Source organism: Mirounga leonina, unplaced genomic scaffold (genome assembly GCF_011800145.1).
Source record: "Mirounga leonina isolate KUSES-001 unplaced genomic scaffold, KU_Mleo_1.0 Mir_176, whole genome shotgun sequence".
NCBI classification, from domain to species: Eukaryota; Metazoa; Chordata; class Mammalia; order Carnivora; family Phocidae; genus Mirounga; species Mirounga leonina.
Genome location: NW_023270454.1, coordinates 54,557,920 through 54,574,244, shown reverse-complemented (window position 1 = coordinate 54,574,244; position 16,325 = coordinate 54,557,920). Strand labels below are relative to the sequence as shown.

The window sequence follows — 16,325 nt, the reverse complement described above, 5'->3', positions numbered from 1 at the left end:
ATGGATGTTAAATAAACTTATTGTGGTGATCATTTCACAGTATATACATATATCAAATCATTATGTTACACACCTTAAACTAATAATATATGTTTATCTTATTTTTTAAAAAGAGAGATTTTAGAAGCTGAAAATGGGAAGCCATTAAGATCTATATAGATACTTCCCCTACCTCCCTTTCCTGCGTGCTTCATGGTCTCTTATCTCTGCTTTATGACCCATGTCATTTCTCTGTGGGTAGGTTAGCTTTCTCTGTTTCTCATGCAACTGAGAAAAAATAGCTACCACACCTCTGCAAAGCTTTCATGTCCAAAAGCTCAACAGAATCTAGAGTCTGTCTTACTTCCAGATTACCAAAAGAACAAATCTTATTGCCCTAATTTGGCCTACTCCAGACCCAATCAGCTCTAGCAAAGAAGCTCACATGAACTATACCCATTTATCATGGGGCACTGGAAGATACTCTGTGAGAATATACTATAATAAGAGCAGACAGACTAATTAATGAGCCTCTACTAAATGAGTGGTCATTATTACTGTAATAAAAGATTTCTATTAATTTAAAGCTATTCTCCATAATGAAGCCTCTGTATGCACTGCTATGGGACAGAAGGAAGAAAAAATAGCAGCAATACTCAGCATTCTATGGAAAACATTTTTAAATGTTTTCATTTCCCACAAATCATCAAAATATCAAGAAGCAGGATAGTTCTGAGAATGCAAAACAAAGCAGAGTGGTTAACATTGCTAGTTTTATGAGAATAAAAATTAAGAGTTAGTTGTCATGAGCACAAAACAGAAATAACCATTGAATCCTTCTAAATGTACTTGTCTATGTTCTGTATTAAATAATTTATTGATAACAGATAACTAGTGATATTGTCCCCTGTCCAAGCAAAATAATTTCAGAATTGAGGTTTATGTTGCCTGAGAATGCAGCTACCTAAGGTCAAACCTTGAGTTGACTGAGTGTAGTATTATACTATGATAATAATTCTAAAATATCTACTGCTAGGGAAATTAAAAAGACAAGTAAATCAGTTTGGGAAGATAAAGTTCTGAAGATGAATGGTGTTGATTGTTGCACAACATAAATGTACTTAATGCCACTGAACCATACAACTTAAAAAAGGTTAAAATGAAAAATTTTATGTTATATGTATTTTATCACAATTAAAAAATAATTTCTATAGGAAAAAAAATTAAATGAAAGGCGAAATACTACAGTGAGAAGATGACAAATAGAGAAAACTGTTTTTTTCTGCTGTGGATTGCTTTTACACTCCAAATTGAAAAACAGAATTGATAACAAACTATTTTATTGATACATCAGCAGCTTGTACAACTAAGCATTATTCCTACAATGAGAAGAAGCAGAGCTATCTAAAGAGTTTTTTTTTTTTCTAAGACTTACTCATATATATTAATATCTCGGCAAAATAAGAATATTTCATTATGCATTTATAAAGTTGTGGTATTGAACAAGGTAAAAATGATTACAATAAATTCTATGTTCATATTGTACTGAATGTTTTAATATGCTAACACAAAGCAAATTTATAATATCTTAGTTGCCTTTGTGCAAACATTAATTAATCATAATTTGAATGTCAAAATTCTGAATGATCTTTTCTCCCAAATAATTTAATTATGTAACTTTTACAAATTTGAAAGTTTGAGTTAAAAACCTTTTAAAGAGAATTTCACAGATCTTTTTTATTTTAAATAGGTTCCAACTTATTGTTCCTAAAGAATGGAACAGCAAATATAAACCTGTATGCATTCATCTTGCTGGAACAGGAGATCATGTAAGACTCTATTATAATGCCTTAATCCCTAATTTGTTAACATAATTGTGTAACACAGATGTGGTTATTATATTCTTTAAGTATGCCATCTTTTCTTTCCTTAGCATTACTGGAGACGACGAACACTAATGGCTCGTCCTATGATTAAAGAAGCCCGAATGGCTTCTTTGTTGTTAGAAAACCCTTATTATATCCTTTTGTGATACCTAGAAATCTTTCATTTATTGATTAATAGATTTAGTCATCAAAAGGAATGATAGATAGTAACCAGCTTTTCTAAACCAGTTAAATTTAGTTGTCAGTTCAGAAAATATTTAAGAAGCAAGAGTGAAAAATTGTTTCATGCCTTTAAAAAACCAATGTAGGGATTATGGTTCTACTGTATAATAAAGATAAATTGTACTTCTTTTTCTTATAAAACTTATGCTGGATTTTAATATTAAGTCAAATGTTTGCTATTAAGGAAACCCTCATGTTTTAAATGCATTTACATTTAAGTCATCAGTTGAGGTTTAGAACAGTACTTAACTTAACTTTCAAGATGACGTCAGACTATTCCCAGAAGAAGAAACGAAAGTGATGCACAGATATAAAGAAATGTTCAACGTTGCTGGTAATAAGAGAAATGTAAAGTTAAAGCAACATTACCAAAGATTTAAAAAATAAAACACAATAGTTGTGAGGCTATTGTAAAAAAAAAATAGGCATTCTTATTATTAATGGCTGTGAAAACCAGTTTAATCCTCTGGGAAAGCATTTTTACCATCTATAACAGGAGCCTTAAAAAATTTTATGTCCCTTGACTTTGATTTTGATTCTTGGAAATTTATTCTAAGGATAAAATACTAAGAAAAGAGCAGCACCAGGGACGCCTGGGTGGCTCAGTCGGTTAAACGTCTGCCTTCAGCTCAGGTCATGATCCCAGGGTCCTGGGATTGAGTCCCACGTCGGGCTCCCTGCTCCACGGGGAGCCTGCTTCTCCCTCTGCCTCTGCCTCTCTCTCTATCTCTCATGAATAAATAAATAAAATCTTAAAAAAAAAAGAAAAGAAAAGAGCAGCACCTGGGTGGCTCAGTCAGTTAAGGGGACGACTGGATTTCGGCTCAGGTCATGATCTCACGGTTTTAAGATTGAGCCCTGCGTTGGGCTTAGGCGCTGGGCGTGGAGCCTGCTTAAGATTCTCTCTCCCTCTCCCTCTGCCCTGCCCCCATCTCTTAAAAAAAAAAAAAATAAGAAAAGAGAAAGTGATAGAAAACAAAAAAGATATTTATATAGCTTTATGATAGTAAGACATTAGGAATAGCTTAAGTGTCTAATAATAGAAAAAGAGTTGAGTAAATTGTGGCTCATAATATTAGAATATTATGCAGTTGGTTATGTTTTTTGCTCTACCACTTTAGTATCTGTATGACCTCAGATGTGTTACTTAACCTTTTAACTTCAATTTTTTTGTTGGTAAATGGGAATAATCTCTGAAGTTATTCCTAGTATTAAGTACTTAATACTGTCTAGAATGGTGCCTGGTAAATAACAAACATTCAGTAAATTTTAATGGTTAGTTATTATTAAAAAGTTTACAGTAATTTATGAAAAGTACAGTGCAAAAATAGGAAACAAAACTCTGTGGTATGACAGAAAAACCTAAAAACAGAAAATCCATTAAAAAAAACTGCATAAGGAAAAAATACTGGAACTACACCAAAATATTAATATGGTTGTCTGTAGATGAAGTAGTTTTTCTTCTAATATGCTTTTCTTCATTTACAAAATTAAGTTGAAGATTGTACAACCCTGTGGATATACTAAACATATTAAACTGTACCCTTAAAATGGGTGAATTGTATGGTATGTGATATCAATAAAGCTGTTTTTAAAAAGAAAAAAGAAAAATAATCAAGTTGAAAAACCTGAGAACTCAACAGCGTATTTGAGATAACTAGAAAATAGTTATTTCAGTATCAAATTGTGTTCAAATGTAACTATTTTGCTTAAGTTAATGTGTTTTGAGACACAGACTATATTTAATTATTTTAAAACTTTCTCTTTGACCCACATTTTTAAATGGCTGCAGGAAGCCCAAAGACCAAATGTAAGTATGTATCACCTTCACTTTTGTAGTCTTTATACCAAATTAAATAAAAAATTTTTGTTAGTCTTCGGTTAATCATTTCTAAATTTAATAAGCAGATGTTATTTGGGGAGAAAATTCTGTTATAAAACTGTAGTAGGAATGTTGACTTATTTTTATTTTAAGCTTTTTCACTTAAAATGTTTGATAAAGAGATAAGTAAGAAAATTTAACAGACTGATGGAATATATGTTTTATTTGTAAAATGGTAACTGAAGAAATGTTAAAACATTTTCCTTCTTAAAGTACATTTACTTCGTAAAATTAAACACCACTCTTTATTCTTACAATTTATGGTGTGGGTAATCTAAAGATAATCTCTTTTTGGTCTTTCAAAATGATGAACTTTGAAGGCGATTTTTTTGCGTTTCCATAATCTATATATTGTGTTTGGTTTTGAGTCACTGAATAAATGTTTGATCTAAGACACTGGGAAGATAGCAACAAAAAGACAAGGTCCTTACTGTCATAGAGCTTATATTCAAGGATGGGAGATAGGTAAAAATAAGTAAGATGATTTTGGATATTTACCAATGCCACGAAGAAAATAAAGCAGGGAAATCAAGTAAAGAATAATAGAGGGTAAGTGCAGAGTTGGAAAAGTATTAGATATGAGGACATGACATAATGGGAAGGAGCCACCCAGGTGAAGACCTGGAGGAAGCCTCAGAGGACGAATAAATGAAAAGCCTGATATAAGCATGAGGTGGGAGAGTAGTATAAGATGAGGTCAGAAATGAGGGCAAGGGCAGATTTATGAAGAGCCATGTGCTTTGAATTTTACTGTCAATGCAGTAGGAAATCTTTGGAAGACTTTAAGCAGAGGAATGATCTGATTTGTGCTTTTAAAGGCTCATTTTGGCTTACTGGGACAAGAGTAGCAGCAGAAAAATTAAATAGGAAGCTATTGCAATAATGCAGGGAAAAAACAACTTTAAGATAGTGGCAGGGGAAATGGAAAGAAGTTCTAATGGATTTGAGATATAATTTAGAAGTTGAAATAAGACTTGTTGATAACTTATGAATATTGTTGGTAAGAAATCAAAAGTTCTGACTTGCACGTGTTAAATTAGTGATGTCTGTTAGATCTGCAGGTGAAGTTAAGTAGGGAGTTGGAAAGTTCTGGAGAGGTAGATATAGAAGTCACATGTTCCATGTGGTCATGACATGGAAGAGATATAGATGAAAGTGGGGTACATTGGAAGCAAACCTATATCCTATGAAGGATAGTTTAGAATAAACTTAGTGAGGGGCGCCTGGGTGGCTTAGTCTGTTAAGTGTCTGAATCCTGATCTCAGCTCAGGTCTTGATCTCAGGGTTCTGAGTTTGAGTTCAAGGCTTGGAGCCTACTTTAAATAAATAAATAAATAAATAAATAAATAAATAAATAAATAAATAAATAAATAAATAAATAATAAATAAATAAATAAATAAATAAATAAATAAATAAATAAATAAATAAGCAAGCAAGCATACATATTTATGTATAAGTTATACACACACACACACACATATATAAAAGAATAAACTTTGTGGAATGTGAAAATTAATGTCCAAGCTAAAAGTTAAAGAATTCTTACTCTGCTGGGGATTCCTGGGTGGCTCAGTCGGTTAAGCATCTGCCTTTGGCTCAGGTCATGATCCAGGGTCCTGAGATTGAGTCCTACATCAGGCTCCTTACTTGGCAGGGAGCCTGTTTCTCCCTCTGCCTGCTGCTCCCCCCCTGCTTGTGTTCTCTCTCACACAAATAAGTAAATAAAATCTTTTAAAAAAAATGAATTAAAAAAAAAAAAAAAAAGAATGCTTACCCTGGAACCAAGTTCTGAATTCAGAACTAGGCATGTCATTTTTACCCTGTTTATTGGTGCTTAAAAACCCAAAAGAGTTTATTGAGTTGTAGTTAGAGGCAGCATGGGTTTAATGGAAAGTCTTTGACTTTGGAGTCACACAGACATAGGTTGCAATTGTAACTTGCCATTTAATAATTGTATGACCTTGGTCTAAGTATCTGTTACCTACCTCATTTATAAAGTGGAAATACTATATAATTTCTTCCATACAGAATTGATGTGAGAGTCGTGTTTATAAAATATTCTATCACATATCATATATCCAAGAAATATAATATTTGATTTTTTTCAAGTAATTCATTGTAAGAAATGGCTTGCAATTTAAATAATAAACAGTTATTTTTTATCTCTTTTTAAAAGGCATCTTATGCCTATTTTCAGTGCTTAAACATTTTGAAACTGGGTCCACTGTTATAAATAACTACTGTCCCAGAACCCCACATCGGTAACTTTTAGATAAAAGAGCAAACTGAGGTATACCTGGGAATTCAAACTTCCATACCAGGCCAAAATAAATAATCAGGGGAATTATGTGATAATAAATAGAAAATTGGAATGATGATAAGAAAATATAAGGATACATGGGCTCTTTTATGAGGAAGTACATGTATGATCTGTTTTGACAGATTTTCCATAAATTCTGCCTTATGGAACTTAGAGCTCTGAGAGGATGTGGTAGAAGAGTGGATATAAGCTCTTTGCGGGCAAGAATTCTGTTTTTCATAACTTGGCATTCTTATGACACCTAGTTGTTTGTGCATAATCACGCTACATATACATATAATAAACAACCATTGATAAAATGAATTTTTGTACACCTTGACAAGGTTTCATCCAGAAGCCAATCATGTATGTCTTTATATGAACTAAATTTTGAAAACAGACTCTAATTTGGACACTTCAGTAATAAGATAGTAGTATTTTTTATCACTATACAGACATACCCTGGAGATATTGTGGGTTCAGTTGCAGACCACCGTAATAAAGGGAATATTGCAATAAAGCAACTTAAATGAATTTTTTGGTCTCCAGTGCATATAAAAATTATGTTTACACTATACTGTAGTCTGTTAAGTGTGCAATAGCATTATGTCTAAAAAAACAGTGTACATACCTTTATTTAAAAATATTTTATTGCTGGGGCACCTGGGTGGCTCAGTCGTTGAGCATCCGACTCTTGATTTTGGCTTGGGTCATGATCTCAGGGTCGTGGATCAAGCCCTGTATCGGGTCTCCCTGTTCAGTAGGGAGTCTGCTCTTCTCAATCTCCTGCTGGCCCCCCATCTCTCTCTCACTAAAATAAATAAATGGATCTTTAAAAAAATATATTTTATGACTCCCAGTTATGGAATGAATAAGTCACAGGAATAAAAGGTACAGCATAGGGAATATAGTCAGTGGTATTGTAATAGCGCTATATGGTGACAGATGGTAGCTACACTTGTGGTGTGCATAGTATAACATATAGACTTGTCAACTCACTATGTTGTACACCTGAAACTAATGTAACATTGTGTATCAACTACAATAAAATAAAATAAGCTTTATTGCTAAAAAATGCTAACCATTATCAGAGCTTTCAGCAAGGCATAATTTTTGCTGGTGGAGGGTCTTGCCTCAGTGTTTATGGCTGCTGACTGATCAGGGTGGTGGTTACTGAAGGTTGGGTGGCTGTGGTAATTTCTTAAAACAATAATGAAGTTTGCCACATCAATTTACTCTTCCTTTTGCAATTTCTCTGAAGCATGTGATGCTGTTTCATAGCATTTTACCCACAGTGGAACTTTCAAAATTGGAGTCCATCCTCTCAAACCCTGCCACTGATTTATCAACTAAGTTTATGTAATATTCTAAATCCTTTGTTGTCATTCAGCAATTTTCACAGCATCTTCACCAAGTTTAGATTCCATCTCAAGAAAGCATTTTCTTTGCTCATCCATAAGAAGCAGTTCCTCATCCATTAAAAGGTTTATCATGAGATTGCAACAATTCAGTCTCATCCTCAGGCTTTACTTCTAATTCTAGTTCTTTTGCTATTTCTACCACATCTGCCGTTACTTACTCCACTGAAAGTCAAAGTCATCCATGAGGGTTGGAATCAAATTCTTCCAAATTCCTGTGAATGTTGATATTTTGACCTCTTCCTGTGAATCACAAGTGATCTTACTGGTATCTAGAATGGTGACCCCTTTCCAGAAAATTTTCAATTGGCTTTGCCCAGATCCATCAGAGGAGTCACTGTCTATGGTAGCTATAGCCTTATGAAATGCAGTTCTTAAATAATAAGACTTGAAAGTCAAAATTATTCCTTTACCCATGGACTGTAGAATGGATGTTGTGTTAGCAGGCCTGAAAATATTAATCTCGTTGTACATCCCCATCAGAGCTCTTGGGTAACCAAGTCATGTTTTGGAAGGAATCTTTTTTACTGAGCAAGTAGGTCTCAACAGTGGGCTTAAAATATTCTGTTACCATGTTGTCAACAGATGCACTGTCATCTAAGCTTTGTTCCATTTATAGGAGAAGGCATAGTAGATTTAGCATAATTCTTAAGAGCTCTAGGATTTTTGAAATGGTAAATGAGTCCTGGCTTCAACTTAAAAGACACTAGCTGCATTAGCCCCTAACAAGAGAGTCAGCCTCTCCTTTGAAGCTTTGAAGCCAGGCATTGACATCTCCTCTCTAGCTATGAAAGCCCTAGATGGCATCTTCTTCCAACAGAATGCTATTTTTCAACATTGAAAATTTGTTGTTGAAGGGTGTCTGGGTGGCTTGGTCAGTTGGGCATCTGCCTTCTGTTTGGGTCGTGTTCCCAGGGTCCTGGGATTGAGCCCCACATCCGCCTCCCTGCTCAGCGGGGAGCCTCCTTTTCCCTCTCCCTCTGCTTCTCCCCCTGCTTGTGCTCAATCTCCCTCCCTCTCTCTCTCTGTCAAATGAATAAATAAAATCTTTAAAAAAAGAAAGAAAGAAAGAAAATCTATTGTTGGATTTGGTGGCTCAGTTGGTTAAGCTTCTGACTTCTGATTTTGGCTCAGGTCATGATCTCAGGGTCATGGGATCGAGCCCTGCGTCAGGCTCCGCGCGCTGTGGGGAGTCTGCTTGAGGATTCTCTCCTCCCTCTCCCTCTGCCCCTCCCTCCACTCGCATGCTCTCTCTCTCTCAAATAAAATAAATAAAATTAAAAAAAAAAGAAAATCTGTTATTTAGAGTAGCCCCCCTCATTAATTATCTTAGCTAGATCTTCTGGATAACTTGGCTGTAGCTTCCACATCAGCACTTACTGCTTCAGCTTGCACTTTTATGTTATGGAGATGGCTTCCTTTCTTTTCTTTTTTTTTTACAATTTATTTTATGGAGAGTGTGCGAGAGTGGGGGAAGGAGCAGAGGGAGAGGGAGAGAATCTCAAGTAGACTCCCCACTGAGTGTGTAGCCTGAAGTGAGGCTTAATCTAGGGACCCTGCGATCATGACCTGAGCTGAAATCAAGAGTTGGTCGCTTAACCAACGGAGCCACCCAGGTGCTCTGATGCCTTCTTTTCTTAAACCTCATGAAGCAACCTCTTTTTTTTTTTTTTTTTTTTTAAGATTTTATTTATTTATTTGACAGAGAGAGAGAGCACACACAGGCAGGGGGAGTGACAGGTAGAGGAAGAGGGAGAAGCAGACTCCCCACAGAGCAGGGAGCTGGATGCAGGACTTGATCCCAGGACCCTGGGATCATGACCTGAACCGAAGGCCGCAGCTTAACCAACTGAGCCATGCAAGCACCCGAAGCAACCTCTTTTAGCTTCAAACTGTTCTTCTGCAGTTTCCTCACCTCCTCAGCCTTCATAGAATTGAAGAGAGGTAGGGCCTTCCTCTGGAATAGGCTTTGGCTTAAGGGAATGTTGTGGCTGTTTCGATTTTCTATCTAGACCAGTAAAACTTTCTCTGCATCAGCAAGAAGACTATTTTGCTTTCTATTTTGTGGGTTTACTGGAGTAGTACTTTTAATTTTCTTCAAGAACTTTTCCTTTGCATTCACAATTTGGCTGTTTGCTGCATGAGGCCTAGCTTTTAGCCTATCTCAGCTTTTGACATCCCTTCCTCACTGAGTTTAATCACTTCTAGCTTTTGATTTCTATTCATTTATTTGTTTGTTTGTTTTTATTTTTTTTAAAGATTTTTTATTTATTTGACAGAGAGAGACACAGTGAGAGAGGGAACACAAGCAAGGGGAGTGGGAGAGGGAGAAGCAGGCTTCCCGCGGAGCAGGGAGCCTGATGTGGGGCTCGATCCCAGGATCCTGGGATCATGACCTAAGCCGAAGGCAGATGCCCAACGACTGAGCCACCCAGGCGCCCCCCCCTAAAAAAATCATTTAAGTACTTCTAAGGAAATGTATTTATATGTAAAATTAATTTCTAAAGACAGGAAATTCTAGTTGAATTGGTCTTTAAGTTAATCAAAACATGTATTTTTATAAAAAATTACTTTTCCAACCAACTTTTAATTATAAAATAAATAAGTCATGGATTTGAAAAGTACAGCACGGGGAACATAGTCAAGAATATTGTAATAACATTATATAGTGACAGATGGTGACTACAATTACCATGGTGAGCACTGAGTAATGTATGTGTGTGTGTGTGTGTGTGTATCTGAAACTAATATGATGTATGTTAATTATACTACAATTAAAAAAATTTTCTGGTTGATTATATTCATAAATTGTGTATTTTGTGGAAATAAGCAACATATTTAAGATTTTGGAAATACATGAGTATTAGGTTAAATTCTTTTACATTGCTTTTTTAAAAATCTTCTGCTTTAAGTTCTATTGTAAAAATAGGAGGGACAAGTATGAATTGGTTTTTTCTAACAGTTTTTTTTTTTAAGATTTTTTATTTGTTTATTTGACAGAGAGGCACAGCGAGAGATTGAACACAAGCAGGGGGAGTGGGAGAGGGAGAAGCAGGCTTCCCACCAAACAGGGAACCTGACGCAGAGCTCGGTCCCAGAACCCTGGGACCACGACTGGAGCGGAAGGCAGACTTAGCTTAACGACTGAGCCACCCAGGCGCCCCTTTAACAGTTTTTTTAAGTGCTATCAAATAAATATTATTTCCTGGGCTTCAAAATAGTTAAATAATTGAAATTCAATAAAGATTCAATAAAGAGCATATATAGCTTTTAAAAATAAGTTTTAATTAATTGTAGAATAATGTTAGCACTTTAATTCCATCAATTTATTCCATTGTTTTACTTACCTAATCCGTCCTTTAAAAGAAAAACATGAAGTCTGGCTGCCTGTTGTAAATTTGCATATGTTAAAATGTAAATACATAAATAATTTTCTCTTTTGTCTTGTGAGGCTAGAAGGTCCAGCTTAAAAAACGTGTCTGACCTTTTTGTGATGGGAGGAGCTCTTGTTTTAGAATCTGCAGCTCTCTTGCACTGGCTAGAGAGAGAGGGTTATGGACCTCTAGGAATGACTGGAATATCCATGGGAGGACATGTAAGCCTTTTAATTTCAAGTGATATTTAATTGCGATTATGTTCATAAAATCTAGAGAATGTAGTTATTTTAAAATTTTACTTTAGGTGTGGAATTAATTTTAGTTTTGGCAAAAGCAGAAACAGGTTTCAAACTTTTGTTCCAATTATGATTTTTTTGGTATGATTTATGTAGACATTGATTGTACTACTTATTTCACAGCTATAGCTCAGATATTGGATTTAATATTTTATTAAAAGTTGATTTTAAAAAAAGAAAATAAAAGTTGATTTTTATAAAACTTACCTTTTCACATCTCAAGTATAAATACGCTGTTAAATTGGTGAAGATAATGAATTTGGAAAATACTTTTCATTTGTCTCTTATCTCTATCCCCAGGGTCACCAACCTATTTTACTTTGTCTTCTAGAGTGTACTAAAACAGCCTCCTAATTGGTTTCTCTGTGTCTCGTCTTTTCTCTCATTAATCTTCTTCTAAGTTTTTCTCCACACCATAACTAGAGTGATTTTCCTAAATCTCATCTGTGTTCTCTCCTACTTAAAACCTGCCAAAGGCTTGCTGTTGCACTGGGCTCTAGCTATGCTGGGTGCTAGCATCCCTCATGGGCCCTCTCATTCCTAGCCAAAATAGCAGTTTGCCCTCCTGGTTCCAATCCAGAGCTTACTTCCTATGAGGAGCTCTTCCTGACTCCCAGCCTAACCCCAGACTGTACTTCATCTCTCCTTAGTGCTTATTTCACTGCACTGTGATTACTTTCTTAGCAGTTTGTTCTCTCCATGAAGCAGTTGGTTCAGTAAGGGCTTGTAAATATGCTCTAGTTTGTTACCTGGACATATTAGCCACTCAGGACATTTCGAAAGAAACAAGTTTTTTTGTAAGTCATTTGAGTTATAAAATTAAGTTCAAAAACTGATTAAAATTCGAAAAAATTATTACACCGTGAACTTGAAGGGTGGAAAGGATTTCTTTTCCTCCCTAGTAGTGTTTCTATTTTTATGACCTAGATTGGGGTCTTATAACTTTCACCTGAATTACTTCCTATACTGGTTTCCCCACCTCAGGTCTTACCTGCTCTGATCAGTCCTATAAACTGCTTTTAGCTTCCTTGAATCACTTCTTTGACAGTGCTGCTCCTTTGCTCAGACCTCTTTGTTAATTTCCCATTATATACAGAGCAAAAGGGACCTCTAATCTGATACTGTCCAGTCTTTCCAGACCTAACTATCTCTCCCACCCCATTGGCTACATATGCCCTATTGACCAGCCAAACTAAAGTATATTGGTCGTTTTCCTACCTGCCTTTGCACTTTTTCACCATCTTGCCTTTGATCATATTGTCTTCTTTAAATGGAAGACAAGATCTCATCTTTCATTTCCCCTGAAAGACAGCCAGTTCATGAAGCCTTCTCTCATTCCTCTAACCAAAAATAACTTTTCCCTTTTCTAAACACACACATTACATTACTTTATATCACTTATATAATCTGTTTGTATTTCACCAAATTCTTGGCATTTTTCAAAGTCAGCCCCAAAGGTCTGAGGTTTTGTAGTTGTGATTTTGCTGTACCTGTGCAAGTCATTTAGGTAATGAATATGATCAGCCTGCTGCCCAGCATCTACATTTCAGCCTCTTTGCTCTATATTTATCCAGTAGAAAGTAGTTCTCTATGAAGGGTCTTGAGATTACTTAAAATTCTCCAACGTACTTTAATTATTTTCTAAGGGGGAAGTTATATGTCATTGAATTTGTGATTTGGGGAGTTTCAGAAGGCTACTAGACATTCTCAGGAGCATTTAGAGATTTTTTTTTTTTTTAAGATTATATTTTTAAGTAATCTCTATACCCAACGTGGGGCTCAAACTTACAACCCCGAGGTCAAGAGTCCTGTGTTCTACTGACTGAGCCAGCCAGATGCCCCAAGTATTTAGAGATTTTGTGTTCATATCTTATCTCAGCAATTACTACCCAGACTACTTCTTAATATCAAATACTTTTCATTTTAATGAATAGAAATTTAAACAGAAGCTCTCTAACTGACTGTTAAACATATTGCAGATGGCTTCCTTAGCAGTATCCAACTGGCCTAAGCCCATGCCATTGATTCCATGTCTGTCTTGGTCCACAGCATCTGGGGTCTTCACTACGGTAATTTTAATTGCAATTAATATTTAGATAGCTATATATATAATTAAAGTTGTTTTTGGGGTTCCCAAAACCACCTCCAGGTTTGCTGATTCTCTAGAAGGTATCACAGGCCTTACCATATAGTCTGATTCATGACTAAGACTTATGATATCAAAAAGATACAATACAAAATCAGCAAAGGGAAAAGGCACATAGGGCAAAATCCAGAGGAAATCAGGCACAACCTTCCATTGGAATCTCACAGGATGTGTTTAATTCATCCAGCAATGGTTTGTGATAGTATGTGTGAAATGTCCATCAGTGAAACTGAGTTGAGCCTGGCAGCCCAGGCTTATCAGGGGTCAATCATTTAGGGACCCTCTGTCTCACATGTATGAAAATTCCAGATGGAAAGTACATATTCAGCAGAAACTACATTGTACAAGCAGTTTGGGCACAGTGACCCACCCTGTCATTTAGAAAGTTGTATATTGGGGTTAGGAACTGTTTATTAGTCAAGTTCCCAGATTCTAATCAAGGGCCAACATTGCAAGCAGGGCTTTCTAAAGATAGGAAGTTTCAAGCCTGCTATGTTTACTCTTTTCTGCACACTAATAATTAAAATTAAAATTATTGGACAAAATGTTTTATGGAGTGATGTGATCTTAACATAGTTTGTTATTTCAGGGTGTGCTAAGTAAATCGATTAATTGGAGGGAGCTAGAAAAGCAGTATTATACACAGACAGTTTATGAAGAAGAAATTATTCACATGCTTGAATACTGTGGAGTAAGTATTTTTAATCTCTGCATAACATTGGGGGGAAAAGTTGATTGTGTTTAATGATTCAAATTTTTTATTTTTTTTATTTTTTATTTTTTTATTTTTTTTAAGATTTTATTTATTTGCGAGAGAGAGAATGAGAGACAGAGAACACGAGAGGGAGGAGGGTCAGAGGGAGAAGCAGACTCCCTGCTGAGCAGGGAGCCTGATGTGGGACTCGATCCCGGGACTCCAGGATCATGACCTGAGCCGAAGGCAGTCACTTAACCAACTGAGCCACCCAGGCGCCCAATGATTCAAATTTTTAAGAAGAATCACAAATTTGTTAAAAAGCAGTCGTACTTTTTAGTTTTTAAGATTCTTCATTTTAAAATAAAACATAGATACAAAAAATCATGCAATGCAAATGTATGGCTCATACCAATTGAATAGAAATTGACCACCTAGGCGTACCTAGGTGGCTCAGTCAGTTAAGTGTCTGTCTTTGACTCAGGTCATGATCCTGGGGTCCTGGGATTGAGCACCGCGTCGGGCTCTCTGCTCATCAGGGAGCCTGCTTCTCCCTCTGCCTCTGCCACTCCCCCTGCTTGTGCATTCTCACTCTCTCTTTCTCTCTCTCAAATAAATAAATAAAATCGTTAAAAACAAATAAATAATTTTTTTAAAGATTAAAAAAAAAGAAAGAAAGAAAGTGACCACCCAGATAGTCCAGGATGGCAGGGGAGTAGGAGACCTTAGTTTTGTCTGGTCCCAGGAATTCAGCTACATACCTATCAAATCATTTTGAACACCTGTGAACTCAACTGGAGATCTAAGAAAAGAATAGCTGCAATTCTACAAATAGAAAAGCAACCACTTTCTGCAAGAATGACAAGATGGAAAAACTCACCTCAAAAAAGAGAACAAGAGGCAGTACTGACTGCCAGGGACCTAATCAGTATAGATATAAGTAAGATGTCAGAAATAGAGTTCAGAATAACGATTATAAAGATACTAGCTGGGCTTGAAAAAACACTAGAGGATCCCTTTCTGGAGAACTAAAAGAACTAAAATCTAATCAAGTCAAAATAAAAAAAGGCTGTTAATGAGATGCAGTAAAAAATGGAGGCTCTAACTGCTAAAATAAATGAGGCAGAAGACAGAATTAGTGATATATAAGACCAAACGATGGAGAATAAAGAAGCTGAGAAAAAGATAAACTACTGGATCATGAGGGGAGAATTTGAGAGATAAGTGATACCATAAAGTGAAACAATTTTAGAATAATTGGGATCCCAGAAGAGGAAAGAGAGAGGAGGGAGTGCAGAAGATATATTGGAGCAAATTATAGTGGAGAACTTCCCCAATTTGGGGAAGGAAACGGGCATCAAAACCTAGGAGGCGGAGAGAACCCCCTCAAAATCAATAAAAATAGGTCAACACCCCAACATATAATAGTGAAACTTGCAAATCTCAGAGACAAAGAGAAAATCCTGAAAGCAGCTCAGGGTAAGAGGTCTGTAACCTACAAAGGCAAGACCTATCCACGGAGAACTGGCAGGCCAGAAAGGACTGGCATGATGTATTCAGGGTGCTAAATGAGAAAAATATGCAGCCAAGAATACTTTATCCAGTTAGGATGTCATTCAGAATAGGAGTGAAAAAGCTTCCAGGACAAACAGAAACTAAAAGAATGGTGATCACCAAACCAGCCCTACAAGAAATATTAAAAGGGATCCTTTAAATGAAGAGAGAGCCCAAAAATAACACAGACCAGAAAGGAGCAGAGATAATATATAGAAACAGTGACTTTCAGGTATAACAATGGCACTAAATTCACATCTTTCAGTAGTTACTCTGAATGTAAATGGGCTAAATGCCCCAATCAAAAGACACAGGTATCAGATTGGATTAAAAAAAGCAAGACCCATCAATATGCTGTCTGCAAGAGACTCATTTTAGACCCAAAGACACCTCCAGATTTAAAGTGAGGCGGTGGAAAACCATTTATCATGCTAATGGACATCAAAGGAAAGCTGGGGTGCCAATCCTTCTTTCAGACAAACTAGATTTTAAACCAAAGACTGTAATAAGAGATGAGGAAGGACACTGTATCATAATTAAAGGGTCTATCCAACAAGAAGAGCTAACAATT

The 16,325-nt window shown here is 35.9% G+C and overlaps 1 protein-coding gene across 6 annotated transcripts in view; it reads left to right on the top strand.

Annotated features, from left to right (window-relative positions):
• The window catches only part of ABHD18 (abhydrolase domain containing 18), a 52,003-nt gene that overhangs the window by 24,827 nt on the left and 10,851 nt on the right, over positions 1-16,325 (top strand). For 3 of the 6 annotated variants that reach the window (XM_035023095.1, XM_035023096.1, XM_035023097.1), the window contains exons 5-10: positions 1,730-1,808; positions 1,913-1,997; positions 3,870-3,897; positions 11,144-11,282; positions 13,340-13,429; positions 14,096-14,197. In XM_035023095.1, coding sequence (XP_034878986.1) covers positions 1,730-1,808; positions 1,913-1,997; positions 3,870-3,897; positions 11,144-11,282; positions 13,340-13,429; positions 14,096-14,197 — 523 coding nt within the window. Of the gene's footprint in view, positions 1-1,729; positions 1,809-1,912; positions 1,998-2,055; positions 2,422-3,869; positions 3,898-11,143; positions 11,283-13,339; positions 13,430-14,095; positions 14,198-16,325 lie in introns of those variants that run through there. The other 3 variants (XM_035023100.1, XM_035023098.1, XM_035023099.1) reach the window with 3 other exon arrangements.